Source organism: Phaseolus vulgaris, chromosome 9 (assembly GCF_000499845.2).
Source record: "Phaseolus vulgaris cultivar G19833 chromosome 9, P. vulgaris v2.0, whole genome shotgun sequence".
In the NCBI taxonomy this organism is placed as follows: domain Eukaryota; kingdom Viridiplantae; phylum Streptophyta; class Magnoliopsida; order Fabales; family Fabaceae; genus Phaseolus; species Phaseolus vulgaris.
This window is the reverse complement of record NC_023751.2, coordinates 1,265,713-1,275,693: the sequence shown is the minus strand read 5'-3', so window position 1 is coordinate 1,275,693 and position 9,981 is coordinate 1,265,713. Positions and strand designations below refer to the sequence as shown.

The 9,981-nt window shown below is 33.7% G+C and overlaps 2 protein-coding genes across 2 annotated transcripts; one reads left to right on the top strand and one right to left on the bottom strand.

Annotated features, from left to right (window-relative positions):
• Nucleotides 1-1,179: 1,179 nt before the first annotated feature.
• LOC137820905 (AT-hook motif nuclear-localized protein 10) lies at nucleotides 1,180-5,008 on the top strand. Its single transcript, XM_068625233.1, has 5 exons — nucleotides 1,180-2,082; nucleotides 2,630-2,679; nucleotides 3,558-3,689; nucleotides 3,993-4,154; nucleotides 4,350-5,008. The coding sequence occupies exons 1-5, from the start codon at nucleotides 1,566-1,568 to the stop codon at nucleotides 4,596-4,598; spliced, it is 1,110 nt and encodes a 369-aa protein (XP_068481334.1). The 5' UTR covers nucleotides 1,180-1,565; the 3' UTR covers nucleotides 4,599-5,008.
• A 507-nt stretch (nucleotides 5,009-5,515) lies between these two features.
• On the bottom strand, nucleotides 5,516-7,154 carry LOC137822029 (cysteine protease XCP2-like). The gene is made up of 4 exons (XM_068626909.1): nucleotides 6,633-7,154; nucleotides 6,227-6,462; nucleotides 5,983-6,123; nucleotides 5,516-5,875 (listed from the first exon to the last, which is right to left on the bottom strand). The coding sequence occupies exons 1-4, from the start codon at nucleotides 7,087-7,089 to the stop codon at nucleotides 5,660-5,662; spliced, it is 1,050 nt and encodes a 349-aa protein (XP_068483010.1). The 5' UTR covers nucleotides 7,090-7,154; the 3' UTR covers nucleotides 5,516-5,659.
• Between the last annotated feature and the right edge of the window lie 2,827 nt (nucleotides 7,155-9,981).

The following is a 9,981-nucleotide window of genomic DNA, read 5'->3' as shown; positions in this document are numbered from 1 at the left end:
TTTTAATATCCTATTAATTATGTCATTATGATTTTATATTAAAATTTATTTTATAAGAATGTTATAATTTTTATTTTATTTTTATAATTTTGTTGTGAATTTAAAATAATAATCTTTATCAATATGTATAATATGCTTTCATTATAATAACTATTTGTTTTGATTGTAAACAAGTTATCATCATAATATTATGATTACTATTATTTCACAATCTATCTTGTGAAGTATTAGACGTGAATTGAAATAAATATTAACATTAAAATTTTAATTTTATATTAAAAAAAATGAAATTTCTTTAACTTATAACCATAGATAGATAGATTATTTAGAATCAGTATTATTAAATCAATAACATAATTTATTAACTATTAAATCAGTATTCTTTTTCTTATGCAAATAAATATTAATATTAATCATTGTTACTTGAAAAGTATTTAATAATATATAATATTAATACTTATGGACTATTAAATACTAATATTTATTTTATAAATAAAATATTAGTAATTTATATCTGTTTAGTATTATTTATACAGTAATTTTTTAATTATATTATATAATATTGGTATTAGGTATTTTAAATAAAAATATCTTATATACATATATAAACAGTATAATAGGTATTATATTTACCAGTTTTTTGGGTATAATTATAGTTACCAATATGAAAACATTTAATAATATAATACATTATTATTAATTACCCATCAATAATAATTTATTAGCCATTGATAAAATAGTGATAAATGAAATTATTCTAATATTATTTACACAGGAAAATGTATTTAATTATTCAATATACTATTAAATTTTGCTATAAAAAATATTATATATAATAAAAATTATATTAAGTATTATAATTATTTAATTATTTATATTTTTAAATATATTTATAATATACTATATTTGAGTATAATATTTTTCAGAAATATTAACTTCTGGTTTTGTCAACTCACTTTGCAAATTCCATTTTTCAGAAATATTAACATTAATTCTAGTAAAATTAGTGAAGAATAATAAAACTATATAAATATATAACAACTTTGTGAATTTTAATTACATCTTTAAACAAATTTGTTTTCTAAGTACTTCTAAGGAAAAAGTTCTATTAAAAATAATTTGTAAAATTTTTATAAATAATTTTAATTTAAGTAAAAACCTATTTGATTTAATTTTCTTATAGGATGTTAAATATAAAGTTGAGAGAGAGAGGGAGAAAATGGACAGATGTGAAGAAGAGCAGCAGTGTATGAACAGGATAAGCTTATCAAAACTGAATCTCATTCTTTGATTTATGAGAAGAGCAGCAGTGTATGGGGTTCATTTATGAGGAACATTTAGTGGATTTTGAAATTTGAATTTGAATTGTGTAGATGTACTATGAAAGTAGAAAAAAGATGATGATTGTATTGTATTGAGGGTGTAGAGAGAGAGAGAGGTTAGGATTTATGAAGTTAGCAGTTATGATAAGGCATACCATAATAGGATCACCCTAGGGGTTATATTAACCTCAGTTCAAACAAATGTTCAAATTGCAGCTCTTCAATCTGCACTGAGACCTAAACATGAGCATGTCCGGATCTGACATGGTAACCAGGGAGCAATTCACGATTGGGATGCACAACCCTCACAACCCGCACAACCCTCAATCCCAACCGCAACAACCACAACAACAACCTCAACTTCATCAAAACATGCGTATGGACTATGCTGCTGCTGACGAGGCCGATGTTTTCGCCGCACCTACCATCAACATCAACGGCGGAGAATCCTCTCCAGGGGCTGTGCCTCCGGGCTTGGGCCTGGGCCAGGCCCATCCCCAGGCCATGATGGGTAACTCCACTGAGTCACTCAAGAGAAAGAGGGGAAGGCCCAGGAAATACGGGCCTGATGGTGGCATGGCCTTGAGCTTGAACACCACACCTCCTTCCGGTGGCTCCGCGGTGCCTGTTGGCCATTCCGGTGGGGCATTCCCGGCGGCTCCTCTCTCTGATTCTGCCTCAGCCGGTACTGGTACTGGGAAGCGCAGGGGCAGACCTCGTGGTTCTGTTAACAAGAATAAGAAAAGCTCAAAGTTCTATGGTAACTGCTTTTTCCTTTCTCTTCAATCTTCCTCTCACTTATCTTCTTGTATGTTGTTTTATAGAGGAAGCTTTACTGTTTTATTTTTCTTTGAAAACTGTATAAACCTTCCCACCACAGCGTGTTTTTTTTTTTACTTGTTTTGTTTTCAAGGACATGTCTTATTGTTTTTTTATTTTCTTAGTTTTTGCTTCCCTCACCTTCGGGGTGTGTGTGTCTATGGAGGGGTACTTGTTATTATTATATTTGTTTATTATTTATTTATCTATATATAGGTTGGATCTATTATTCCACAGGGTTATCGGTTCCCTGATTTTCAAAATTACTCTTTTGCCCGTATGTCATGTGCTGTTGTTCCCATTTGTTCAGTGCATTTTATTCTTGTTTTTCCTGAATGTGCGATCTCTTATTTTCTGGTGTCCAATGGTATATTGGATATACACTTACTATTTTAGATTGCTGCTTTCTAATTTATATTTAATATTATTTTGAAAAAATGTGCTGGTTCGGTTCTGGGATGGTATCCTCTGATGGAATATTTGTGCAGGGCCAGGAGTTTTCTTTACTCCGCATGTCATTACCGTGAAAGCTGGAGAGGTATCTGCTTAATCTTTCAAAATGCTATCTGAAATGCGTGAACTCAATTATTTTCGTTTGTGTGGTCTTTTATTTTTCTAGATAATTTTGTTTTCTTTGTGTATGTATTTGTTCAATAACTTGAGTTCCATGCCTCTCATTAGTACACCTATATTTTAATCATAGCTGTAATTTGATTTACTTTGATGAATGTTGATATTGTGATCAATACTTTTTTTCTCTTGCTTCTTTTGGGAACTTTATTGCTAACTTAGATTAGCTATTTTGTAACTTTGTATGGATCACATAAATGGAAGATTTATATTGGAAGTGTTATTACTTGTACAAGACACCCAATGACAATTTGATCTTCAAAAGGAAGAAATGAATTATGTATATGATGCAAGTTGGTGAAACACTGAGTTTAATTATTAAATTTTTAGAGTTTATCATCCAGGCAGAGAAAGCTAATTAAGTTACTAATTCTTTTTTTAATGAACTCGGATAAACTCTCTAAAATTATAGTAAAACTTAAATAAACTCTTGAGTCGAGAAGCGGCTTAACGAGTTTGAATGTAATTTTTACCCTACTTCATTTTCATATTAAGAACTTATGTTGATGTGAATTTATATATGATTTAGTCATCTATGTAGTTTTATTTTATTTAGCTCTAGTGTACTATCACATTTATTATTGTGATTTGCTACTTTTTTTATTTTGATGTTGAAAATATTGAATTATTCCTGTGTTAAGAGTATTATGTAACAATGTTATTTATGACTTCTTAATTATTTATTGTCTTTTTGGGAGAATAAAACGGGTGGTAATCCCCGAGCATTTCTGATTGGATTCTGCTGGGACCTAATATTGTTTTTTTAATGTATATTTTGATATTCAGGATTTGTCAGCAAGAATTATGTCAATTTCCCAGAGTGGTTCAAGAAATGTTTGCATCTTAAGTGCAAATGGATCCATATCTAATGTGACACTTAGACAGCCTGCCTCGTCTGGTGGAACTGTGACTTATGAGGTTCTTCTTCGAGCCAAAATTATATATACTAGCCGCTAGGTTTATCTGTCAATTATTTTGTTACTCTAAATGTTCTGTTATTTTATTAATTGTATTTGTTTTCCTACTCCCGTGATTGCTATTTATTTCATAGTTTTTTTATGTATGAAATTTGATTTTAAAAATTTGTTTCGTTAATGCCGGGAATGCCTGGCCATTGTTTAGAAAAATTTATGATCATGTCACAATAAGCTAGTTGCATGCCCATAGTGGAAAAGTAGACCTGCTCTTGTTTTTTATATATATTTTTTTTCTGGTTTTCAGGGGCGATTTGAGATCTTATCACTTGGTGGTTCTTTATTTCTTACTGAAAATGGTGCTCACGGCGAAAGGGCCGGGGGCCTGAGTGTGTCCTTGTCAGGGCCAGATGGCCGCGTCTTGGGGGGCGGAGTGGCAGGTCTTTTGGTGGCTGCCTCCCCTGTTCAGGTGCATTTTCTTTATTGATTTGTGTATGTTTCATTAAAAATTATTTAAAGAAGAAAAACTGTCCACAAGTCTATAAAAAGCTCATTCTCCTTCATCTTTAAGTGCATGTTAAACCCCACGATAACATCTAGACACTTAGCTTTGCGTGTGTTTGTCAGATTGTTTGGCCTCTAAATGTGGTGTATAATTTTGCAGATTGTTTTGGCTAGTTTTGTTTCCGATGGCAAGCACTCCAAGTCTGCAAAGCGGATGAGAAATGTATCTGCCCCAGAAAAGGTTTCCACAGCTGTTGGCCAAAGCAGCTCACCATCAAGGGGCACTCTCAGTGAGTCTTCAGGTGGGGTCGGAAGTGGGAGCCCACTAAACCAAAGCACAGGAGACTGCATCAACAATATCAACAGCACCACCCCAACGCCAGGCTTTTCAGGCATGCCCTGGAAGTAAAACTTGACTCTTCTCTCATCACTGTTTTCTGTAGTGTCACATCAAGTTCTACTCACTTGTGATGGTATTACTTTTGTGTATCTTCAATGCTTTAAGCTTTGAAGTGCGCCTGTTACATTAATTGTGTAATATTAGTTGGAGGATTAGCATTTGAGGGATAAAGCATGTGGTCTCGTAGCTTAATTTGGTTAGATATTGCGACATATATTAGTGTATGTGCACTTGGGTGATTCAAGAGGTTCTGGCAGGATGTAGTTGTGTTCTAGAATCGTGGGTAGGATCATGATTAGATGGCGGGGATTTTCTCATCTGTTTGTTGTAATTTATTGTCGGTCCATGTGCCCAAACTTTCTCCTCCGCCCTAGTTGTTTGGTGGTAATAATACTTAATCTAGTTAGTCTTTCACCCTATCTTCGTCTTTCACTAGGCTGTTATATTGTTTATTTTATACTTTTTTCTATTCTGTTTACATTAGTCATGATTGACAAACATTTTCCTGCATAACATCATTAAAAACTAAGGCCGTTTGTTTAAGCTTTAAAAAATGGGCAATTTGAAGTTGTGTAAAGAATATTTGTTTTGGAAAATTATAAAAAAAAATGTATATTTTTTGAAAGTACAGTTCTTTTTCATTTCACAAAATTTGTTCGAAATCATTTGAAATATGTTTACATCTTTAAAAGCTGATATTATTTCAAATTTAAGATTTTCTAATGTAATGAATGTTAACAAAGGGGCCCTCATTTTGTTAGATCGATAGGGCATTTGTAATAGTATAATCTATCTATGACATGACCTAATAGAGTTAAACTTCATTTACACCTTTAACTGCAGATATTTGTAGAAACTTTTCATCCAAAATGGAATAATGAAAAGCCGCATTAATATGGAAAAGGCCACATTGGCTCAAGGGAATATAATGTTAAGAGTCAATCATTTTATTATCCCATAGAAAAGGTTACATTGTTTGATTGTTTCTATGGACAAGCTGAAATAAGCAGACAGTGAGAATGGAGTAGTAGAAGGAAACAAATTGAGAGAGAAGAATGGATATTTTTTATCTATTTCTTCTTGGTAGGATAAGAAGCCATCTTATAGATTCCACAGATTCCCTCGGGCTTTCCGATGTTTCTCCTCATCCTTACGTACCCTTTCTCTCCCCACTTAGATCCCCATGAATTTTTCACTGTGATATAATCCACGCCTTTCGAAGTTCCGTATCCAACAGCTGCCACTCCGTGATCTAAGTCACTTCCGCAATGTCCATCGAAAACACCCTGAATATAGCAATCAATTAAGCACACTGTATTAAAATTAGTTTCTTCTATATACAAAATAGCCATATTTGCCACAACAATAACACTTAGTTTATAATTTAACGTACCCCACTGTAAAATTGGAAGTCTCTGCTTGAAGCCTCTATGGCCACACTGAGGGGTTGGTTCGCAAGAGCCTTCAATAGGCTCTGTTCATTGTTTTGAGGCACGTCATGGTACCCGCTAATCGTGACAACTTCAGTTTCCTCCTGGCGATGGAACAGGTGAAAGAAGTTTAGCTTATATATGTTATGTTATATTGGACTGGATCTATCTGATAGAGATGTTAGACTTGAATTTTGTTTAGCTTACCTTTGTCATCTCGCAAGTACCTTCCTCCATAATGTAAGGATAGTCTTCCTCCTTGTGGAGTCCACCGTTTTCTACTATAAAAGAGAATGCATAGTCCATGAGACCCCCATTGCAACCGCTGTTGTAAGTTCTGTCACAGTCAATCAATTCTTGCTCAGACAATGATGTTAAATTTCCCGTCACAATTTGGTTTATTCCTTCAACCGCTGCAACAGTGGAAAATGCCCAGCAGCTGCCTGCAACAATCAACATGGTAACCATCTCATTAATGGCTAGATGATTTCATATGGAGCTGTTAATCTCTGTTTGACACGGATTAATATTGTATCCCATAGAAATTAGCTAGAATCTCAAACAATATAATAATTTATTGAGTAAGACCATGAATAATAATTACGATACTTACCACATGACCCTTGGTTCTTGACTTGGGTTACAGCACCTTTCTTTCTCCAGTCCACTGACTTTGGCAATTCAATATCTTTGTAAGAGAACTCTTCTGGGGATTCTCTCCTTCTAGAGTAGTCAACCTTAAGCCCCAGATATTTGTTCTTAAACTCTTGGTGGCTCAAATCAGCAAACTCATTCAACCCAAGCCAGTAGTTGCTGATCACGTTGTTTCTCTCATCTATGTGCTTTAAGTTGTCCTTGAAAATCTCGAACCTTAGCAGCTTCTCCTCAATGCCCTCGTAAATCTTGCCGTGTCTAGACATCCATGATTCAAAGAGCTCAATGAGCTTATCCATGGACTTTAAGTCCTCGGATGAGTAGCCCACAATGGAGAAATCGCGTCCAAAAGCCAAAGACAAGAATATGCAGAAGGAGCAGGCAAGGACAAGTAAATTGGAGGAGGAGAAAGCCATGGCTAAAGTTGTTGAAATGTGAATACTAGAGAGAAGTGAATAGGTAAGGGATGAAGAGGAATGGAGAAAGAGAGCATTATATATATAGGTTGTGTGGGCTTTTAGATGTTGGAATTGTTATACCATGATATGAGTAGTAGGCTTCAAGCATGCAATAAGTTCTTTTAACGTGGCTTTACATCAAAGCATAATAATCTATTACATGCCGTAATTGTGTGGCAGAAGATAGTGGATATCATAGAATATTTATTTCGGTGCAGTAGGAGAACTTTCATTTACTTAAGGTGAATTAATGGACTTAAACCAAGCTGAAAATATTCACATACTGTATATTTTACTTATGTTTCTGTCCACTAGATTAATACAAGAAAAAGACTTCAAACATTGACAGAACACGTATATAAATAAAAAAAAAATATGTATCTTTCTGGTGAAAGGTGAAAAATAACGTGTTAGAAGGATTACTTGGTTGAGATTTTTCTTTAAAAGAACGACAACTGTATTTAAAATTTTCCACAATAAAGTTGAAAGAAAAGAGTAGTCCTTGTTTATGCCCCTAAAATTTACACTACCAATGATTTTCAATTTCAAACAGATATTTACGGACATATATGTATATGCTAATGCAGTAACAACGAGTGTAATTTAATAAAGTGAAAATCATATATATATATATATATATATATATAATTAAAATAAAAGTTAGGTCATTATCAAAACAAGTACTTAAAACTATCAAGCACGTTAGTTTTTAATATTTATGCAAAATAAATTCTTAAGAGTCTACAATTCAAGTTCATGATCTCGAGTTTCACGATGATACATCATGTTAATATACTGTAGTGTTAATAAAACTGTTATGTAAAGAGAACTATGTCAATAATAATAGTATACTTCAATAATGTTACATCATTCTGAACAAGGATATATATAGATAAAAAAACTAATGTAGTGGTACGACTGGACGATCCAGTGAGTCGGTCAGTACTCGAGCTAAGTCACTGCCTAAGAAATGACGACGCGGTCACGTGGCCGACTGACCCTTAACGTTTAGTCAATGGTTGACCAAGTCAGCAGGGTTAATCCGTAGTTAATGATTGTTTAGCGCAACTCTAAACACGAACCAATTCCCTAATTCGGCCCATCAATGAAGACCCATTAAGGTAATATAAATAACACGCATTTCAAGGACAAAGGTATGTCATTATTTATGGTACTCTGACACCCGAGTGCTAACACCCCGACTGACTTGAGCGTTAGAGTGTCTTCTGCAGGTACCAACCCCACTTGTGGAGCCAGACGACCGAGAGGAGGAAGGTGTAATAGGACTGGGAGCATCGTAGACCGACCGAAGGTGGAAGCAGGAACAATCGTTTTCTAGGCCCCAAACTCATTCGAGACCAATTAACAATAGGGATGCTAACAATTAAATCAATCTTTTAACTAAAGAAGAGAATGATTTGAATGTGAGAAATCTCTTATTGAAGAATTAAGTCAGCAACTTAGGGAAATTTGATTTCAAAGTTGTCAATTAGATAAATGATTGCTGAAAGAGGATGACAAAAAAGATATACTCGTAAGTCTGCATTTAGTTTGTTACAAAACAATCTAATTGGAGATGACAACCCATGGTGCTTTGGTACCTCTTTTGCTTCCTGGAAATTCTTATATGAGTAGGGAGCATGCTCTGAAAGCTTCTATTCCTGTTCTAAATTCTATGCTGTTTCTTTTTTCTTGGTTATGCAAAATTGATGTATCATGTGTGATCTGCTATGACTGGACTGAGATTTATGGTTATATAATTTTTTGGGGGGTCTAAGTGAGACCTAATTTTTGTTGGATCTTTAGTGTATACATCAAGTAGGGTTGGAGAACACATACTCTTTCACTTTAATTCAATTTATTTATTATTGTTGTTAAAAATAATTAGACCATCGATTAACATGAATTGTAAGGATCTAGAAAATAACCTTAGAGTAGAAGTGATATATTTTAAATGATACCTGAATATTTTATTATTAAAATGAAAATGACATATAAATAGAAAATTCAGTTATTCAGGTTTCATTTTAAAATAACCACCATCTCTCTAAAAGTTTCCCTTTTCATTTCTCTCCCTTCTCTCTAAGATTCTGACCTCCTCGTTCATCTGTTCGACGATCAGAGTACGCCATTACACTCCTGGCAGCAAAGACTACAAGACTGCCCGATCAAAATCTCTGATAGAGTAAGTTTATTTTCGTACCCTTTCAAAATCTCTGTTAACTCAAGGTCCTAGTTATATAGTTAGATTTTGATTAGGACTCTGTGGTGCAGGTTAATTACCTTTAAGCTTTTGGGTAGGTTTGGAGCTCTTGGTGAGCATCAACTAAAGTTCAGGTAAGGGAAGCTAGTCTTATTATTTTCAATAAAACCCTAGGTTAGAAGATTCTGGATGTGGAGGTGACGTGGTCACCAATTCTAATTGTTTTTGCTTGCATGATTGTCTCTCTTGAAGAGTAAAGTAATATATTGACTGGAATGGTTGATTTTGAATCTGTTATGGGAATAATTTGTTGAAAACTGTTTGTGATTGAGAATTGAAAGTGTTGTGTGATTTCAGATGATGATTGATTTAAAGAGCATATATTTGGAATTAATTATGTGTTTTAAGTAAAGTTTGAGATATATTTGGATTGTTTAGAAAGTTTATATATATGAAGTGATTGAGTGGTGCATTGATATGTTAAATGATGTATGTAATGAGGTTAAAGTGTGATCAAGACGTAGTATTTTCAGGAAAGGAAATACCATGTTGAGATTGTTATTAGGGTGTATTGATTTGTGAGTGTCCTGTGAATGAGACGATCCTGACTCTACTGATATAATGGAATCAAATAGATGAAGTTATTC